The sequence below is a fragment of the Electrona antarctica genome (assembly GCF_951216825.1).
Source record: "Electrona antarctica genome assembly, chromosome: 7".
NCBI classification, from domain to species: Eukaryota; Metazoa; Chordata; class Actinopteri; order Myctophiformes; family Myctophidae; genus Electrona; species Electrona antarctica.
Genome location: NC_136812.1, coordinates 2,965,694 through 2,988,296, shown reverse-complemented (window position 1 = coordinate 2,988,296; position 22,603 = coordinate 2,965,694). Strand labels below are relative to the sequence as shown.

Sequence of the window (22,603 nt, the reverse complement as noted above, 5' to 3'; positions counted from 1 at the left end):
GAGCTATATCAATGTCGTTGTCGTCATCATCATCATCATAAACATTGTTTGCATACAAAACATGCAGTTCCAACTGCTTTGCATTCAATTGAATTTAAATAAACAAAAAATGCTGTATGTGTCATTTAATTAAGCTCCCGTACTGACACTGGCACTACACACTACACAGTCAAATCTTTAGTGTTAATTTAACTCATGGTGTACAAATTAAACACTACACAAATACTGTTTTACAGTATGGATAAATAGTAGCGCGGGGGGGGGGGGGGGGGGGGGGGGGAGTTGTCCGTGCGGTGCGTTGTCGTTACACTATCACCTCTCTCCCTGAACAAACAGTTGTGTTTCCACGCTAGCTAGCACACACTTCACTGTTTCCATTCCGTTTCAATTACAGCTTCTAGAGACTATACTGCCAGGGATGCATGTGTTAACCATTCAATGCATGCATACATTTCTCCTAGAGTAACGTGTCCAAAACAGTGTTGCCAGGTAGAAAGCAGTTAACCAGAGGCCACAGTGTTGTCTCGTAAAGAGGGCGGTAGGTAGGTGTGTAGTAGGTGTGTAGTAGGTGTGTAGAAGGTGTGTGTTTGGCTTAACCATTAAGCAGGGCGCTGTGTGTTCATTCCCAGGCAGCAGCTGACCCTGCCGTGCTGCGTGCTGGTCATTGTTTGACTGAAGCACTGAGTGAAGAACATCGCTTGCTGCCACCCTGTTTGTACTGGACTGGTGATGTCGGAGAGACTGGCACTGCTGCTGCTGCTCTGCCTGGCACCTGCCCTGGCACAGCCACCCTGTGAGACCGGTACGTATAGCCCTCTGCCTGGGACCTGCCCTGGCACAGCCACCCTGTGAGACCGGTACGTATAGCCCTCTGCCTGGGACCTGCCCTGGCACAGCCACCCTGTGAGACCGGTACGTATAGCCCTCTGCCTGGGACCTGCCCTGGCACAGCCACCCTGTGAGACCGGTACGTATAGCCCTCTGCCTGGGACCTGCCCTGGCACAGCCACCCTGTGAGACCGGTACGTATAGCCCTCTGCCTGGGACCTGCCCTGGCACAGCCACCCTGTGAGACCGGTACGTATAGCCCTCTGCCGTACCTGCTGAGTAGCTTTTAACCCATTTTGGCCGGGAACCCCTTTTGGTGTTTTAAGCATTATGTTATACTTTAGCTATTGAAAAATAGCAGATCTACAAGCTTGTAGATCGTATAGATCTGCTTCTGGGGGGGGGGGGGGGGGTCCCTGGAACAACATATTTTCAGATGGGGGTCGGTGGCCAATTACATATATTTTTTGGGGTCCTTGACATGAAATATTGAGCACCACTGACATAGAAACATGGGTATTTCAGAAAACTGAAAACTGAAAAAAAATTTAAATTTCGACGTCAGGCCTAAATGGGTTAATATGCTTATACTAATATACTGTACAGTGTGCTATTTGAATGAATGACTGCATTTTATTTATATAGCACCTTTCCAAGCATATATAGTTACAAAGTGCTTTACAGACAGGTTATAATACAGCAATCTTAAAGGACATCAAAACATTTGTATTATTATTTGTAGACTTTATCGACTGTTGTTGAACGTTATCGTTGCTGTTAGGCAAGAATCAATCGCACCTCCATATTTAAACTATTCTCAGGAATTTAATTCCGTACTTCGTCATACTTCAGTCTCGCACAGTAGTAGCAAATATAGACGATCTACAAGCTTACAATGCGTGGCATCACAAGATTCTTCTTCTTAATGAACGTGGTTGTATGTCTGTTGGTTTTATATTAAATATTGAACCAATGGAAAGTATTGATTGACTATATGTCTAAATGGATGGTTATTTCCTTCCCTTTCCTGAAAAATAACACTTTTAAATAGTTGACGGGCTCCCCTGGAGGCCTATAATAGACCTACTGGCTCCCCTGGAGGCCTATAATAGACCTACTGGCTCCCCTGGAGGCCTATAATAGACGTACTGGGCTCCCCTGGAGGCCTATAATAGACCTACTTCATGGCCCTGGAGGCCTATAATAGACCTACTTCATGGAGGGCTCCCCTGGAGGCCTATAATAGACCTACTTCATGGCCCTTAGTAAGAGAAATCTATGAAAATCTGGGAACTAAATCGTTACCAAGAAATGTCTTCACCAATGTGTTTCTAAAGGTGTCTAATAACATGTACTAAAAGTTTGAAATTCAACTCCCGTGGGAAAATTGAGTTATTAGCATAATATGTGACCATACCCATAACATCCTTCTTTAAGTAGCTTTAAGTAGCATGTGACATATGAAACTAGGGTGATTTCATGATTCTGAATCCATTCCAAGCATTAGTTTTGCACAAAAAACACTCCTTGGGAGGAAAACGGCCACACAAACGTGATGAGGTCAGCACATTTGGTCAACTGGATATGGCCTAATTTAGCCCAAGGAGTGTTTTTTGTGCAAAACTAATGCTTGGAATGGATTCAGAATCATGAAATCACCCTAGTTTCATATGTCACATGCTACTTAAAGAATGATGAAATTTGGACTTTTTTGCCTTATATAGGATGTTATGGGTATGGTCACATATTATGCTAATAACTAAATTTTCCCACGGGAGTTGAATTTCAAACTTTTAGTACATGTTATTAGACACCTTTAGAAACACATTGGTGAAGACATTTCTTGGTAACGATTTAGTTCCCAGATTGGTCAAATACCTGATAAAATGCCCTTACTACCTGTCCATTTTCCCCTCTACACATCTCTGTGCTGAAAATAGCTGATTACACAACACAACACAACACAACACAACACAACACAACACAACACAACACAACACAACACAACACAACAACCACAACACAACACAACACAACACAACACAACACAACACAACACATCTCTTTGCTGAAAATAGCTGATTACACAACACAACACAACACAACACAACACAACACAACACAACACAACACAACACAACACAACACAACACAACACAACACAACACAACACCACAACACAACACAACACAACACAACACAACACCACACCACACCACACCACACCACAACACAACACAACACAACACAACACAACACAACACAACACAACACAACACAACACAACACAACACAACACCACAACACAACACAACACAACACAACACAACACAACACAACACCACACCACACCACACCACACCACAACACAACACAACACACCACACCACACCACACCACACCACAACACAACACAACACCACACCACACCACAACACAACACAACACAACACAACACAACACAACACAACACAACGCATCCCAAGGTGATGCTTTGCCAGCTTTATTCATGTACAGTAACTAGACCATAAAGTTTATCAGAATGTTGGCCTATTGTGACATCATGCCCAGAATAGGGAGGGACGATGGGGTTCATGTGGTTAAAGTTCAGGAAGAAACAATATTAGTTAGTTAGTTACAGCCGGGTGCAAAACCCATTGTTGGATGTTTTAATCAATACCGAAAACAAACAGGTGAACATGAAGATCTCATACAGACAGACAGACAGACAGGTGACACAAGACAATGACCCTTACAATGACTGCCTGGGGAACTAGACGGATTCCTAGATCGCTGCCCTCCACGATTTCCTATCCAACATCGGGTTCTTGAGCTCTGCAGTGTTGTCAGCCAAGCTGTCGCGCCGCAGCACGTCTACATTAGGTGGTACGCTTCTGTCCCCTCCTGGCTTTGCCCTGGGTCGGCTCCCATAGGGTCAATTTACTTGCCTCATACTTACATACATACAAATAAATACGAGACCTGTACAGTACAATCAATGGCACAAACGTCTGTGGACTGTGACAATTATATATATACTCATTGAAAACACACCCTGTAAAATATTGAACCAATTAACTTAAAAAAAACGTCTGGGATTCATTCACACAAAAAACAGAGTAGACGTTAAAAAGGAATGACCCTAGTATGTGTTAAAACCCTGTAAGACCCATCGATGCTTCTCGGTAACATTTTTATTTTAATTAATCACTTAATTCTTTTTTTTTTCTTTTTTCACCTAAACATCATCATTGATGTTCATTGTTTAGTCTTGCAATGCCATTGGTCATGATATTTGCATATAAATACCCCCCACAGAGGCACAAATTTACACAACTTCAAAATCTCTGGACTCAGTGCAATTTCTAATCAAAATTGACCTATGACCTTTAATCTTTAACCCTGATAAAAGTAACTAAAATGCATGTAATACATATATTTGTGTGATCATTAGAATGTCTAGAACATGTATCATGTATTATTGTGAAAGATATCCACCGAATGTAAATTATGAATTTATTATTATTATTTTAATAATTATTATAAATGTGCATAAAATTTTCATTAAACTTTTTTTTTTTTTTTTTTAACATATTTTTTTAACATAAGTCATAGTAGTACAAAGTAGTAGTAAGGTTGAAATCTATTTTTTGCAAGTAGAAATGTATCCGGGTCTTACAGGGTAAAAGTGAAATATCCCTTTAAGTGCAGACAGTGGATTCCACTGAGGTTTATCATTAATCAAAACAAAGAAGAGAAAATGCACATCAGTGGAAACGGCAGGCTTTCTAACGGCCGGGCTCCACCGGGCGCGTCAGCGTCGCGTCTCCGTCACCGTCAGGGAATGTTCCCTTTTTAATCAATGAAGGGTGGCTACACAGCCCGCGTTGACGGAGACGCGACGCGTCCGGTGGAGCCCTGGCGTAACAGTCAGTGTAAGCATGCGCATACTCTCTATAGTTTGTATAATGCACTTATATGCAGCGTAGGCTAATCCTTCAAGGTCTGTGTCACTGGTGGACGGCTTTCTGAACTGCCCACAGCCCTCCCATGAGACACAGACTGGTTTCTGAACTGCCCACAGCCCTCCCATGAGACACAGACTGGTTTCTGAACTGCCCACAGCCCTCCTATGAGACACAGACTGGTTTCTGAACTGCCCACAGCCCTCCTATGAGACACAGACTGGTTTCTGAACTGCCCACAGCCCTCCCATGAGACACAGACTGGTTTCTGAACTGCCCACAGCCCTCCCATGAGACACAGACTGGTTTCTGAACTGCCCACAGCCCTCCCATGAGACACAGACTGGTTTCTGAACTGCCCACAGCCCTCCTATGAGACACAGACTGGTTTCTGAACTGCCCACATCCCTCCACACAGACTGGTTTCTGAACTGCCCACAGCCCTCCTATGAGACACAGACTGGTTTCTGAACTGCCCACAGCCCTCCTATGAGACACAGACTGGTTTCTGAACTGCCCACAGCCCTCCTATGAGACACAGACACATTACTGAGGACCAATTATATGAAGATATGTTGAAAAGTGGTAAAGTGGTCCTTTAATGACTGTTGGTAGGGCGTTCCACATTTTGGTGGCATAGGAGCGAAATTAATTGAGTCCCTTGTTTGTGCCGAATCAGGGTTGCACATGGTTTGTTGAGCTCCCTCTACACTAGTATACAGTATACATACTGGCTTGTAGACCGGCTATAAGTATAAGACGCCCTGAGGGCCCTAAAGGGAGAGGTTGCATGCACACATCCGCCTGGGTGACAGCAGACTGCTGGGCGAGCACTGGAGCTTTGGCATGGGGGGTCAGATCAACACATCCGCCTGGGTGACAGCAGACTGCTGGGCGAGTGCTGGCGCTTTGGCATGGGGGGTCAGATCAACATATCCGCCTGGGTGACGGCAGACTGCTGGGCGAGCACTGGAGCTTTGGCATGGGGGGTCAGATCAACACATCTGCCTGGGTGACAGCAGACTGCTGGGCGAGCGCTGGCGCTTTGGCATGGGGGGTCAGATCAACATATGGAATGAATTCTGTACTGGCCATATATGGAGCGTGTCTTGAGTGTACAGGATTTGATGAGGTCGGATCAACATATGGAATGTCAGAACAGGTCAGGGCCTTCATTTTCGGGCCTGTTGAGAACTCTAGTTTTTGCCGGCTGCATGCCGGGCGCGGCTGCACTAATAACTTCGTGGGAGGCCCTTCTAGAGTTTAAATGGACAGGTATCAGTCAACAGGCCCTTCTAGAGTTTAAATGGACAGGTATCAGTCAACAGGCCCGTCTAGAGTTTAAATGGACAGGTATCAGTCAACAGGCCCGTCTAGAGTTTAAATGGACAGGTATCAGTCAACAGGCCCGTCTAGAGTTTAAATGGACAGGTATCAGTCAACAGGCCCTTCTAGAGTTTAAATGGACAGGTATCAGTCAACAGGCCCGTCTAGAGTTTAAATGGACAGGTATCAGTCAACAGGCCCGTCTAGAGTTTAAATGGACAGGTATCAGTCAACAGGCCCTTCTAGAGTTTAAATGGACAGGTATCAGTCAACAGGCCCTTCTAGAGTTTAAATGGACATGCAGGTATCAGTCAACAGGCCCGTCTAGAGTTTAAATGGACAGGTATCAGTCAACAGGCCCGTCTAGAGTTTAAATGGACAGGTATCAGTCAACAGGCCCGTCTAGAGTTTAAATGGACAGGTATTAGTCAACAGGCCCGTCTAGAGTTTAAATGGACAGGTATCAGTCAACAGGCCCGTCTAGAGTTTAAATGGACAGGTATCAGTCAACAGGCCCGTCTAGAGTTTAAATGGACAGGTATCAGTCAACAGGCCCGTCTAGAGTTTAAATGGACAGGTATCAGTCAAAAGGCCCGTCTAAGAGTTTAAATGGACATGTATCAGTCAAAAGGGAGACATCAAAGAGGACGGATGGATGACATAAGGGATCTCCATCCCTGGTGAGGTCACGTGATGTCACGGCCATAGTCGAGTTAGTTAGATTGTCACCCCCAGGCATGACCATATATGGTCATGCCTGGGGGTGACAATCTAACTAACTCACTAATTGCATGTTTTCGCATTGAAGACCCATTCATGTCTAATGTTTGTTGTTTTTCCACAGGGCCTGCGTCACGCGGATATGAAGTCCGACTCAGCATCAAAACAGCTCTGGGAGACAAAGCTGTATGTGTGTTTTATTTATATATAATCTATAATCAAATTTACAAATCACGGTTTCATCTCAAATGCTTGCTTTGTATCCATCCAATGTAGTCACTATAGTCATTAGTAGTGACCCGTAGAATATGCCTTTGTAGAGATTAAAACTACACATGATTTGACAGTATAAGTACGAGTACATATTTGAGAGGGCAAAGGTCTAAAGCTGGTGATTGTGCAACCTTGAATGTCTTTCCTCAAAAGCTGAGTACACAATACCATTGTGTTTTATGTGTAACAATATAGTACAGTACACTAACATTGTGTTCTAGTGTATAGACGTAGTTTTAGTCTTTTGAATACACCAGTCACCTGAAATGTTTTAGTGTTAGACTAGTTTTAGTCGACTAAATACCATAAGATTTCAGTCGACTAAAATGTGACCTGGAAGACGTTGTGAGCTTGTAGATCGAGCTGTAGAGCCCAAAAAACCCAGTGCAACCAAACATGAAATGACTTGTCATTTAGTTCTACTGGATCTCTTGTCCACTAGTCCCTCCCTAACATTTTAGTCTAGTTTTGGTTTGTTGACGAAATGTTGTCTTAGTTCAAGTCATCATAGCTTGTTTGTTTTGTAGTTTTTATTCATTTTTGTCACTGAAAAAAGGTAGTTGACAAACATTTTCCATCATAGTTTTAGTCAAAGAAATACACAGTGTTGTTTTATGTGTACCACATAGTAGGCTATACACACTAGCATGTTGTTTTATAGTAGCCTACTCAGTAACATATATATGTTTTATATGTACCAGTACCACAGTAGTACACACTAACATTGTGTTGTTGTATTAGTACCACAGTAGTACACACTAAAGGTGGTTGCACACTGGACGCGTTTTTCTGAAAACCGATGGAGAAACGCCGCTAGAAATCCGAAAAACGCGCTCTGTGTGTGGGGACCTTTACTGTTGTTTTATACGTACCACAGTAGTTGTAGTATACACACTAATATACTGTGTTGTTTTATTCCTACCTCAGTACACACTAACTGTTGTTGTATTCCTACCTCAGTACACACTAACTGTTGTTGTATTCCTACCTCAGTACACACTAACTGTTGTTGTATTCCTACCTCAGTACACACTAACTGTTGTTGTATTCCTACCTCAGTACACACTAACGGTTGTTGTATTCCTACCTCAGTACACACTAACTGTTGTTGTATTCCTACCTCAGTACACACTAACGGTTGTTGTATTCCTACCTCAGTACACACTAACTGTTGTTGTATTCCTACCTCAGTACACACTAACTGTTGTTGTATTCCTACCTCAGTACACACTAACGGTTGTTGTATTCCTACCTCAGTACACACTAACTGTTGTTGTATTCCTACCTCAGTACACACTAACTGTTGTTGTATTCCTACCTCAGTACACACTAACTGTTGTTGTATTCCTACCTCAGTACACACTAACTGTTGTTGTATTCCTACCTCAGTACACACTAACTGTTGTTGTATTCCTACCTCAGTACACACTAACTGTTGTTGTATTCCTACCTCAGTACACACTAACTGTTGTTGTATTCCTACCTCAGTACACACTAACGGTTGTTGTATTCCTACCTCAGTACACACTAACTGTTGTTGTATTCCTACCTCAGTACACACTAACTGTTGTTGTATTCCTACCTCAGTACACACTAACGGTTGTTGTATTCCTACCTCAGTACACACTAACTGTTGTTGTATTCCTACCTCAGTACACACTAACTGTTGTTGTATTCCTACCTCAGTACACACTAACTGTTGTTGTATTCCTACCTCAGTACACACTAACTGTTGTTGTATTCCTACCTCAGTACACACTAACTGTTGTTGTATTCCTACCTCAGTACACACTAACTGTTGTTGTATTCCTACCTCAGTACACACTAACTGTTGTTGTATTCCTACCTCAGTACACACTAACGGTTGTTGTATTCCTACCTCAGTACACACTAACTGTTGTTGTATTCCTACCTCAGTACACACTAACTGTTGTTGTATTCCTACCTCAGTACACACTAACTGTTGTTGTATTCCTACCTCAGTACACACTGTGTTGTTGTATTCCTACCTCAGTACACACTAACTGTTGTTGTATTCCTACCTCAGTACACACTAACTGTTGTTGTATTCCTACCTCAGTACACACTAACTGTTGTTGTATTCCTACCTCAGTACACACTAACTGTTGTTGTATTCCTACCTCAGTACACACTAACTGTTGTTGTATTCCTACCTCAGTACACACTAACTGTTGTTGTATTCCTACCTCAGTACACACTAACTGTTGTTGTATTCCTACCTCAGTACACACTAACTGTTGTTGTATTCCTACCTCAGTACACACTAACTGTTGTTGTATTCCTACCTCAGTACACACTAACTGTTGTTGTATTCCTACCTCAGTATACACTAACATACTGTGTTGTTGTATTCCTACCTCAGTACACACTAACTGTTGTTGTATTCCTACCTCAGTACACACTAACTGTTGTTGTATTCCTACCTCAGTACACACTAACTGTTGTTGTATTCTTGTTGTATTCCTACCTCAGTACACACTAACACACTGTGTTGTTGTATTCCTACCTCAGTACACACTAACTGTTGTTGTATTCCTACCTCAGTACACACTAACTGTTGTTGTATTCCTACCTCAGTACACACTAACTGCTGTTGTATTCCTACCTCAGTACACACTAACTGTTGTTGTATTCCTACCTCAGTACACACTAACTGTTGTTGTATTCCTACCTCAGTACACACTAACTGTTGTTGTATTCCTACCTCAGTACACACTAACACACTGTGTTGTTGTATTCCTACCTCAGTACACACTAACTGTTGTTGTATTCCTACCTCAGTACACACTAACTGTTGTTGTATTCCTACCTCAGTACACACTAACGGTTGTTGTATTCCTACCTCAGTACACACTAACTGTTGTTGTATTCCTACCTCAGTACACACTAACACACTGTGTTGTTGTATTCCTACCTCAGTACACACTAACTGTTGTTGTATTCCTACCTCAGTACACACTAACTGTTGTTGTATTCCTACCTCAGTACACACTAACACACTGTGTTGTTGTATTCCTACCTCAGTACACACTAACACACTGTGTTGTTGTATTCCTACCTCAGTACACACTAACACACTGTGTTGTTGTATTCCTACCTCAGTACACACTAACTGTTGTTGTATTCCTACCTCAGTACACACTAACTGTTGTTGTATTCCTACCTCAGTACACACTAACACACTGTGTTGTTGTATTCCTACCTCAGTACACACTAACTGTTGTTGTATTCCTACCTCAGTACACACTAACTGTTGTTGTATTCCTACCTCAGTACACACTAACACACTGTGTTGTTGTATTCCTACCTCAGTACACACTAACTGTTGTTGTATTCCTACCTCAGTACACACTAACTGTTGTTGTATTCCTACCTCAGTACACACTAACACACTGTGTTGTTGTATTCCTACCTCAGTACACACTAACACACTGTGTTGTTGTATTCCTACCTCAGTACACATGGAATGACAACGAGATGTTCCTGTTTCGAGCCACCCTGGCGTTCTCCATGAGGACGTACTACAACTCTGACCAATACAAGTAAGAGCTTTATTTCATTCACACTTTGTATGAAGTCCATATAATGCATTACTATAGGCCTGTTTATATGCATAATACTCTGCTCATATATAACACTTTGTATGAAGTCCATGTCTATAATGCATAGGCCTGTTTATATGCATAATACTCTGCTCATATATAACACTTTGTATGAAGTCCATGTCTATAATGCATTGTAAGTATAGGCCCGCTTATAATGCATAATAATCTGCTCGTAACACTGAAGAAGTATTGTTATAATCACTCACCAATACTTTGTAATAATAATCATAACACATTAAAAAGCATTTTATAATGACTTAATAATTAATAATTACTGGATGCTCACAGTCATTTGTTTTCTTTCTTCTCTTATGTGTCCAGGATCATAATCTATAATAATTCTCAAAGTTGTTAAACATTAGGATTTTATAATGATTCACTGGGCGCTTCGGAAAAACGTTAAAAAGTCGATATACAAGCTCACAACTTGTACATCTGCTATATCTTATCACTATTCTTGAAAATCAATGTTATCAATTTTATTTCTTATAATGGACTAAATTGATTAGTTTAACGAACCGTAGTGTTGTGATTGGTTATCAGTGTGTTCAGTGTGCTGGTATGAGTTGAATGTACTGTGTTGTGATTGGCCGTCAGTGTGTCCAGTGTTTAACATACTGTATTGTGATTGGCCGTCAGTGTCTCCAGTGTTTAACGTACTGCGTTGTGATTGGCCGTCAGTGTCTCCAGTGTTTAACGTACTGCGTTGTGATTGGCCGTCAGTGTCTCCAGTGTTTAACATACTGTATTGTGATTGGCCGCCAGTGTCTCCAGTGTTTAACATACTGTATTGTGATTGGCCGTCAGTGTCTCCAGTGTTTAACGTACTGCGTTGTGATTGGCCGTCAGTGTGTCCAGCGTGCTGGTGTGCGGGGAGACGCCCCGCGTGTCCTTCTGGTTCGTGGTGGTGTCACATGACGACCCGACACAGCTGGTGGTCAAGACAGAGGTGGAGAGAGCTGTGAGGTGAAGACGCACGCACGCACACACGCGCGCGCGCGCACACGCGCACACGCACACGCACACACACACACACACACACACACACACACACACACACACACACACACACACACACACACACACACACACACACACACTCATATAGTAACAAGTAGGTCTACAACCAGTTATTTCTCTACACAGATCATCTCATGGATGGTTGTTTGTTAGAATCATTATAAGAGAATCCCACTAAACTAAAGCATGATTTATGCTTTGCCGTAAGATGATGTCGCACACCGAAAATAGCAAATATACAAGCTTACAACACGTTGCATTGCATTGTGAGCTTGTGGGTCAGCTGTTTTCCAGCTCTAATAAACCCCCCCCTGCTGTCATTCAGATCGCTGATGCTGTGGGTATTCTGGGAAATATGAACTGTCTTTTTCTTTTTGTTTCCACCTCGGAGACTTGGCCTTTGGACTCTGATTATGCATTTAGCTGTTACTGCAACTTTCTTCTGCATAATACACTGTGCTTATATGACTCAGGCAACCAATAGTATGTCATAATACACTGTGCTTATATGACTCAGGCAACCAATAGTATGTCATAATACACTGTGCTTATATGACTCAGGCAACCAATAGTATGTCATAATACACTGTGCTTATATGACTCAGGCAACCAATAGTATGTCATAATACACTGTGCTTATATGACTCAGGAAACCAATAGTATGTCATAATGCACTGTGCTTATATGACTCAGGCAACCAATAGCATGTCATAATACACTGTGCTTATATGACTCAGGTAACCAATAGCATGTCATAATGCACTGTGCTTATATGACTCAGGCAACCAATAGCATGTCATAATACACTGTGCTCATGATTCAAGCAACCAATAGTATGTCATAATACACTGTGCTTATATGACTCAGGCAACCAATAGCATGTCATAATACACTGTGCTTATATGACTCAGGCAACCAATAGCATGTCATAATACACTGTGCTCATGATTCAAGGAACCAATAGTATGTCATAATACACTGTGCTTATATGACTCAGGCAACCAATAGTATGTCATAATACACTGTGCTTATATGACTCAGGCAACCAATAGTATGTCATAATACACTGTGCTTATATGACTCAGGCAACCAATAGTATGTCATAATACACTGTGCTTATGACTCAGGCAACCAATAGCCAAGAAGGAAGATGTATAAAAGTAGGATGTCTTGTTTAGAAAGGCATGGCTTTTGCAAAGTGTCAAACTGTGGGCCTACACAGACTGAGTAACCCATAATAGAGCGTCGCAGTCCCGCCTCCTACCCTGGACCAGGAAATGATTCTCCGTTCATTTTCCTCATAGACATTTCTTAAAGTATTTATTTAAAGACGGTTACGCCGCGGACAAAGCCAACTCGAGTCGTGACAACTCATGAAAACACAAACAATATTTTGGACCAAACAAATAATTACAAAGATGAAAAACAACAAAAAAAGTGTTGTAACCTGCCGTGTTTTTCTTCTTTCTAATTATTTGTTCGGCCCAAAAAATTGTGTTAGTTGTCATGATTTGTCACGACTCGAGTTGGCTTTGTCCGCGGCGTAAACGTCTTTAAATAAATACTTTCTGAAATGTCTATGAGGAAAATGAACGGAGAATCATTTCCTGGTCCAGGGTAGGAGGCGGGACTGCGACGCTCTATATAGCCGCATCACAATACAATAGAGCGTCGCAGTCCCGCCTCCTACCCTGGACTTGCCCTGGACCAGGAAATGAAACCCAATGCATTATTCTCATAGACATTTCTTAAAGTATTTATTTAAAGACGGTTACGCCGCGGACAAAGCCAACTCGAGTCGTGACAACTCATGACAACACAAACAATATTTTGGACCAAACAAATAATTAGAAAGAAGGAAAAAACGGCAGGTTACAACACTTTTTTTGTTGTTTTTCTTCTTTGTAATTATTTGTTTGGTCCAAAATATTGTTTGTGTTGTCATGAGTTGTCACGACTCGAGTTGGCTTTGTCCGCGGCGTAACCGTCTTTAAATAAATACTTTAGGAAATGTCTATGAGAATAATGCATTGGATTTAATTTCCTGGTCCAGGGTAGGAGGCGGGACTGCGACGCTCTATAGCCCATTGTGAGATTGTATAGGAGCTGTTATTTTTGCTATTTTTGCTATTTTGCTATTTTTGCTATTCTCTGATGTACTGTGTGTACACTGATGCTATGTTATTGGTGTATACCTATAATCATAGATCACTGAGGCTGTAATGTACTGGCTTAAATACATTTTATGCTATACCAGGGCTCCCCCTGTTGACAAATGTTGATGGTGCATTCCAGCACTACTGCGCATGTGCACCAGCCTAAGTATGCTCCCGCTTGTATTCATTCAGTAAATAACCCCGGCATCCGAACAGAAGCACTGTGTCCGTGTCCATTCATAAATACCAGTCTACTACCGAACCCGATATATTACAGAGGCAATCTCTTTGCATTGATGTACAGTCTGTGTTTACCGTGCTTACTGTAAGTCACTCTGGATAAAACCTAGTTTGTAAATTCAAAAGTCAATAATATTGGTCGAACAGTTCTCGAGATACGTGGACGAATGTCTGCAGAAACGCACGCACACACACGCACACGCACAGATTCAGTGGATTTATAGGTGCACGGTTTTTGACGGTGTGTCTAAGGAGTCTGACTCACCCCCCCATGCAGGATGTCCAGGCATCGCATCAACAGTGCCTTCCTGCTGACCGACCGGACCCTGGAGTTCCTGGGCATCCTCCCCACGCTGGCGGCCCCGGTGGTCCCCGACACCCCCCCGTGGCTCATTGTGTTCGGGGTGGTCATCGGCCTGGTGGGCGCCGGCATCGTTCTCCTGCTGCTGTCCTCCATGCACCAGAGGAGACGGTGAGGACTGGGGACCCCCCAAAATAATCATATTTGAACTGGGGACCCCCCAAAATAATCATATTTGAACTGGAGACTGCCATGCACCCTGATAAAGAATTGTAGGAATTGAGGCATTCCATTTTGTTGGACTCGGTTCAACCTATACAGTAGGTGTAGGTCCGGGCAAAAAGTGCTCTAAACAAAAATCCATAGACTTGGCTGCCACATGACGTAATTTCCGAAAGCCTCAAAAACGCCATATTATACATGAATGCAATGTCCATTCAACCCCAGATTGGAATTGACGATATTCAGACCACTGCAATCTAGCCAGCAAGGTGCCAACAAGGTGCAACTTCCCATAGACAGCCCATTCATCCAAACAGAAAAGTCCTATCTGATTGTATTAAACAACGTCAAACTCACCAACATTGCAGCTGTATGAAAAGCTTATATTATCCTCTTTCTATCTGCAATGTGTTTGTTTCATAAAAATCCACCGCAGACTTGTTATGAGCTACTTCCTGTCAAGTATTGGAGTTTGGAAGCACTCGTTATCAGTAAAGCAACCTCCTGCTGCCTCCTGCATTATGTGCACATTCTAAACAGGTGGTACGCAGGGCTTAGCCGCAATTTGCAACTCTAGATTTTTTATAATGGGATGAATCTAGAGTTGCAATACCCTCCATTGACTCCCCACTCATCATTTTGCGTTTGCGATCTGCTTGTCTTAAACGACGTTAAACTCACCAACATTGCAGCTGTAGTCCAAGCTTGAATTATTCTCTTTCAATCTGCAAAGCTTGTTTTTCATAAAAATCCCCCGTAGACATGTTATGAGCTACTTTCTGTCAAGAAATTCTGTGCAAGTGATTCTTTTTCTAAGTGCTGGAGTTTGGAAGCGCTCGTCGTAAGTCACTGAACGTCCCTGCATGCATCTGTTTCACATTTGCACATAATGCAGGAGGCAGCAGCGCGACCCCTTAATACAAACGAGCGCTTCCAAACTCCAACATTTCTTCTTCTTGACAGAAAGTAGCTCATAACATGTCTACGGGGGATTTTTATGAAAAACAAGCTTTGCAGATTGAAAGAGAATAATTCAAGCTTGGACTACAGCTGCAATGTTGGTGAGTTTAACGTCGTTTAAGACAAGCAGATCGCAAACGCAAAATGATGAGTGGGGAGTCAATGGAGGGTATTGCAACTCTAGATTCATCCCATTATAAAAAATCTAGAGTTGCAAATTGCGGCTACGCAGGGCTGTTGACTTGAGTGATATCCAACACGCACTCTGACACTTTGGAAAACATAAGATGCACAGAATTTCTTGACAGGAAGTAGCTGATAACATGTCTTTGGTGGATTTTTATGAAACAAAAACTTGAAAAGAGAGTAATTCAAGCTTTTCATACAGCTGCAATGTTGGTGAGTTTGACGTCGTTACAATACAATTAGATAGGACTTTTCTGATTGGATGAATGGGCTGTCTATGGGAAGTTGGCCGTGTGATTAGTGACCCTGAGTGACGGCCGTGTGGTGTGTGTCCAACCCTCCTCTAGGAAGAAGAAGGGACCGCCAGAGGATGAAGTGGTGGAGAACGGCATCGCGCAGGAGAGCTTAGACGGCGTTCGCAACAGAGCGTTCACAGACGACGAACGCTTCACAGCGATGTAATAACGTTCTTCCTTAAAGTAAGAAGACATGTTGAAATCACTCCCCTTTTCCACCGGTTTGATCCCAATAGTAACCGGTTCTTTTTGGTTCTTAGTCTATGAGCCAGAGCTCCAAAATTGGAACGTTAATTATGAATTGAGTGGACAAAAGTATACAGTACTTATATTAAATTGTTTTATAGGATCAATATAAGTAAATTATTATATGATAACCCTTCCACAGTAGTAGCTTTTTCACATTTTCCTACAGTATAATGCCTCATTTTCATATTTGAAAATCCTAAAATTTTAATACAATAAATCATTGTCTTCGTGTACGTAATCAACTGGGGAAGTTTCATGGTGATAACAATCTAATATAGGTAGGTATGGTTTTTCTCACTGAATTCATAATTAACGTTTCAATTTCGGAGCTCCTTGGGCTAAATTAGGCCATATCCACTTGACCAAATGTGCTGACCTCATCACGTTTGTGAGGCCGTTTTCCTCCCAAGGAGTGTTTTTTTGCAAAACTAATGCTTGGAATGGATTCAGAATCATGAAAACCCCCTAGTTTCATATGTCACATGCTACTTAAAGAATGATGAAATTTGGACTTTTTTGCATTATATAGGATGTTAAGGGTATGGTCACATATTATGCTAATAACTCAATTTCCCACGGGAGTTGAATTTCAAACTTTTAGTACATGTTAGACACCTTTAGAAACACATTGGTGAAGAAATTTCTTGGTAACAATTTAGTTCCCAGATTTTCATAGATTTCTCTACAAGACAGTAGAGTTACTGCAAACCACTGAGTTTGAGTTTGATATGTTGTAACAAAATGTACAGAGATTTGACATTGTTTTCGGATATGATTTTTTTTCATGTTTTGCACAAAAAAGAAATACACTATTATACTGTGTTTTCATGATGAAAAGCCAACATTATCATTAAACACCAATCCTATACTTGACTGCGGCGGTCCCCAGGGCTCTATACTAGGGATACTCCTTTTCCCTCCTCTACACCAACATTTCTTCACCGAAAATAGCCGATAGATCGGCTTTTTTTACCCAAAGTTTGCCCCCCATAGAATAGGGTCTCTAGGGCAGTGGTTCCCAAACCTTTTCATGTCAAGGACCCCCAAATTGACACTAATTAGCACACGGACCCCCATTTGAAGAGATATGCCATGAAGGGAACCCCATGAGAGAAGATATGTACGTCTCTATAGCAGTGATTCTCGACCCCCAGTTTGACAAGAATTAGTCTACGCCTCTACGGACCCCCATTTAATGGCATTTCTATCACTGGGATCGCCAATTTATATTGTAAAAGCAATGTTAATTTAACTCTGAGAGTGTACAAATGGAACCAAATGGACCCGTTTGTATGTACACCCTCAGAGTTACAGACCCATAAGAGTCCATTTGGTTCCAAACTATCATTTACCTGGGGACCCCCTGGAACTCCCTCAAGGACCCCTGGGGGTCCGCGGACCCCACTTTGGGAACCCCTGCTCTAGGGTTCATGTGGTTGAAAGTCTTGACTGATATATTCCCACGCATTGAATGACGCTCTAATGACTGTAGCTTTGATAATAAACAGCATTGAATGACGCTGTAATGACTGTAGCTTAATGACGCTGTAATGACTGTAGCTTTGATAATAAACAGCATTGAATGACGCTGTAATGACTGTAGCTTAATGACGCTGTAATGACTGTAGCTTTGATAATAAACAGCATTGAATGACGCTGTAATGACTGTAGCTTAATGACGCTGTAATGACTGTAGCTTTGATAATAAACAGCATTGAATGACGCTGTAATGACTGTAGCTTAATGACGCTGTAATGACTGTAGCTTTGATAATAAACAGCATTGAATGACGCTGTAATGACTGTAGCTTAATGACGCTGTAATGACTGTAGCTTTGATAATAAACAGCATTGAATGACGCTGTAATGACTGTAGCTTAATGACGCTGTAATGACTGTAGCTTTGATAATAAACAGCATTGAATGACGCTGTAATGACTGTAGCTTTGATAATAAACAAAACGCTGTAATGACTGTAGCTTTGATAATAAACAAAACGCTGTAATGACTGTAGCTTTGATAATAAACAAAACGCTGTAATGACTGTAGCTTTGATAATAAACTGTAATGACTGTAGCTTTGATAATAAACAAAACGCTGTAATGACTGTAGCTTTGATAATAAACTGTAATGACTGTAGCTTTGATAAACAAAACGCTGTAATGACTGTAGCTTTGATAATAAACTGTAATGACTGTAGCTTTGATAAACAAAACGCTGTAATGACTGTAGCTTTGATAATAAACTGTAATGACTGTAGCTTTGATAATAAACTGTAATGACTAGCTTTGATAATAAACTGTAATGACTGTAGCTTTGATAATAAACTGTAATGACTGTAGCTTTGATAATAAACTGTAATGACTGTAGCTTTGATAATAAACTGTAATGACTGTAGCTTTGATAATAAACAAAACGCTGTAATGACTGTAGCTTTGATAATAAACTGTAATGACTGTAGCTTTGATAAACAAAACGCTGTAATGACTGTAGCTTTGATAATAAACTGTAATGACTGTAGCTTTGATAAACAAAACGCTGTAATGACTGTAGCTTTGATAATAAACTGTAATGACTGTAGCTTTGATAATAAACTGTAATGACTAGCTTTGATAATAAACTGTAATGACTGTAGCTTTGATAATAAACTGTAATGACTGTAGCTTTGATAATAAACAAAAGACAAATCCATGTGTTGATGTTGTGTCGTCTATGATGTACAGTATATACAGTATCTACCAGTATTGATCACAAAGGCTGTGCAGGTTTAGATCACATGACTATAATATATAATATATCACTTGAATTAAGGTGACTTGATTGATTGACATCAAAAAGGGCCTGTCAGCTCAAACCCACAATGCAATACTTTGTTTTCAAGACTGTTGCACACAATGCAACATCAGTAGCATAACATTAAGTTATTATAAGAGAACCTACCAATTCCATGTCCTCCCTCTATTTCTCGTTCCAAGTGTGTCTAACTTTAAACAATTTCCAGCAATGGGATACTAATTCTTTTGGTCAGTAGATATTATTGAACTGGTCACCTACTACTCCAGTCTCCAGCTGAATGCCTTTTAATGTCTCTGCTTGCAAAGGTGAGCAACAACTGCGAGCAGGGTGTCTCGCTGCCATCTAGTGGCGAAGAAGTGGACTTTAATGTTAAAACGATTACAGCTTTATAGCCTATGATACTAATCATTGCTACTGTAGCACCTAAACCCCATTATTAGGCGTTACTGGTTGCCAACAGCCAGGATTGAAGTTATGACATGTGCTCAAGAACATTCTGTCCAAAAGTGTCCATTCAGGTGAAGAAGTATATTTAGTGACTGCCAAAGCCCTATACTTTACCCTATAGAAGTATATTTAGTGACTGCCAAAGCCCTATACTTTTACATAATAAAAAAACATAAGTCAGAAGAATATACCAGTAGACATGAGTCCTCCAAACAGTCTAAACACGGTTTGCCTCTTCATGAGTCCTCCAAACAGTCTAAACACGGTTTGCCTCTTCATGAGTCCTCCAAACAGTCTAAACACGGTTTGCCTCTTCATGAGTCCTCCAAACAGTCTAAACACGGTTTGCCTCTTCATGAGTCCTCCAAACAGTCTAAACACGGTTTGCCTCTTCATGAGTCCTCCAAACAGTCTAAACACGGTTTGCCTCTTCATGAGTCCTCCAAACAGTCTAAACACGGTTTGCCTCTTCATGAGTCCTCCAAACAGTCTAAACACGGTTTGCCTCTTCATGAGTCCTCCAAACAGTCTAAACACGGTTGGCCTCTTCATGAGTCCTCCAAACAGTCTAAACACGGTTGGCCTCTTCATGAGTCCTCCAAACAGTCTAAACACGGTTTGCCTCTTCATGAGTCCTCCAAACAGTCTAAACACGGTTTGCCTCTTCATGAGTCCTCCAAACAGTCTAAACACGGTTTGCCTCTTCATGAGTCCTCCAAACAGTCTAAACACGGTTTGCCTCTTCATGAGTCCTCCAAACAGTCTAAACACGGTTTGCCTCTTCATGAGTCCTCCAAACAGTCTAAACACGGTTTGCCTCTTCATGAGTCCTCCAAACAGTCTAAACACGGTTTGCCTCTTCATGAGTCCTCCAAACAGTCTAAACACGGTTTGCCTCTTCATGAGTCCTCCAAACAGTCTAAACACGGTTGGCCTCTTCATGAGTCCTCCAAACAGTCTAAACACGGTTGGCCTCTTCATGAGTCCTCCAAACAGTCTAAACACGGTTTGCCTCTTCATGAGTCCTCCAAACAGTCTAAACACGGTTGGCCTCTTCATGAGTCCTCCAAACAGTCTAAACACGGTTTGCCTCTTCATGAGTCCTCCAAACAGTCTAAACACGGTTTGCCTCTTCATGAGTCCTCCAAACAGTCTAAACACGGTTTGCCTCTTCATGAGTCCTCCAAACAGTCTAAACACGGTTGGCCTCTTCATGAGTCCTCCAAACAGTCTAAACACGGTTTGCCTCTTCATGAGTCCTCCAAACAGTCTAAACACGGTTGGCCTCTTCATGAGTCCTCCAAACAGTCTAAACACGGTTGGCCTCTTCATGAGTCCTCCAAACAGTCTAAACACGGTTTGCCTCTTCATGAGTCCTCCAAACAGTCTAAACACGGTTTGCCTCTTCATGAGTCCTCCAAACAGTCTAAACACGGTTTGCCTCTTCAGGAGTCCTCCAAACAGTCTAAACACGGTTTGCCTCTTCAGGAGTCCTCCAAACAGTCTAAACACGGTTTGCCTCTTCAGGAGTCCTCCAAACAGTCTAAACACGGTTTGCCTCTTCAGGAGTCCTCCAAACAGTCTAAACACGGTTTGCCTCTTCAGGAGTCCTCCAAACAGTCTAAACACGGTTTGCCTCTTCAGGAGTCCTCCAAACAGTCTAAACACGGTTTGCCTCTGCATGTCAGCAACACCTGCACCTGATTAGGGCCTGGCTTAAATACCCCTCCCTGTAACCATGGCAACCATGGCCTTGATTGACAAATTGACAATGCCAGCACTAAATAGATACATGGCTCAAATGGCTCTTACAGCTACATATAGTGTTTGTTCAGTAACACTAAATAGATACATGGCTCAAATGGCTCTTAATACAGCTATTTAATAAATTAAAAAAAAAAAAAAAAAACGAATGGTTCAAGCCCATTAATTAAGATTCGAGTGCCAACCCTAACGAGCGAACATTCGAACCTTGAATGTTTGGGGACAGCCTTAATATAGATACATATAGATACATATAGATACATGGCTCAAATGGCTCTTACAGCTACATATAGATACATATAGATACATATAGATACATGGCTCAAATGGCTCTTACAGCTACATATAGTGTTTGTTCAGTAACAGGGCGGTCTCCCTGTGTCTCTCCAGCTCTTTAATAAAAAGAAAGTACATTTTCAGCTGGGTTACAAATATCATCCAATCAGGACGGAGAAGAAACCCATTATCAAATTAAATGTATAGCTAATCACGTCCAATATCACTAGTTTACCCATAATCCTGTATTAGAAGATTTTTTAAACTAACCAACGCCTCCTGCAACTACTATGCAAGCTCAACTCCTTTAGACTGAGTATATCATGGAAACAGTCTATAAGAACCTGATAGAGGGAATCTTGACTTTTAACATGGCAATGTGGTTTGGCAATCTGAATGTAAAAGGAAGAAGCAAGCTGCAGCGAATAGTGAACCTAGCCTAAAAAATCATTGGGAAGAGACAGCAACAATGAAGTTGTATCTACAGGGATTCAGGGAAGTACTTCGGAAAAAAGCTGTCAAGATAGCAAACGCCCTCCTCACATCCACTCTGCAGGGAGTTCGACTTCCAACTACTTCCCTCTGGTAGACGGTACAAAGTACCAAAAGCTAACCGTAACATCTTTTTTTGTTTTTAAATCCTTCATTCCTAATGCCATTAAGGCACTGACTAAATGATACCATGTCTTGCTAGATTTGTTATTTTAATGTATTTGCCAATAAATGAAACTAACTAACTAACTAACATCTCTCCAGCTGGTTGGATAAAATTGTATCCCAACCTGAAAATGTATTTTCTGTTTCCATATTACGTGCTGCCTTATAACAGATCACATTATGCATATGTGACCGGGTCTGGCAAATAGGCCCTCATCTCGACCAGAGTAATTTTTCAGTTTTTTACAAATTATTAAAGTACATAATGTAAGCTTTCATATGATGTATCATTCAAT

The 22,603-nt window shown here is 41.6% G+C and overlaps 1 protein-coding gene across 1 annotated transcript; it reads left to right on the top strand.

Annotated features, from left to right (window-relative positions):
• Positions 1 to 729: 729 nt before the first annotated feature.
• cltrn (collectrin, amino acid transport regulator) lies at positions 730 to 16,285 on the top strand (the record flags this gene model as incomplete). The annotated part of the gene is made up of 6 exons (XM_079507047.1): positions 730 to 802; positions 6,964 to 7,025; positions 10,590 to 10,675; positions 11,588 to 11,704; positions 14,432 to 14,626; positions 16,171 to 16,285. 6 exons carry the CDS (start codon positions 730 to 732, stop codon positions 16,283 to 16,285), a joined length of 648 nt encoding a protein of 215 aa, XP_079363173.1.
• Between the last annotated feature and the right edge of the window lie 6,318 nt (positions 16,286 to 22,603).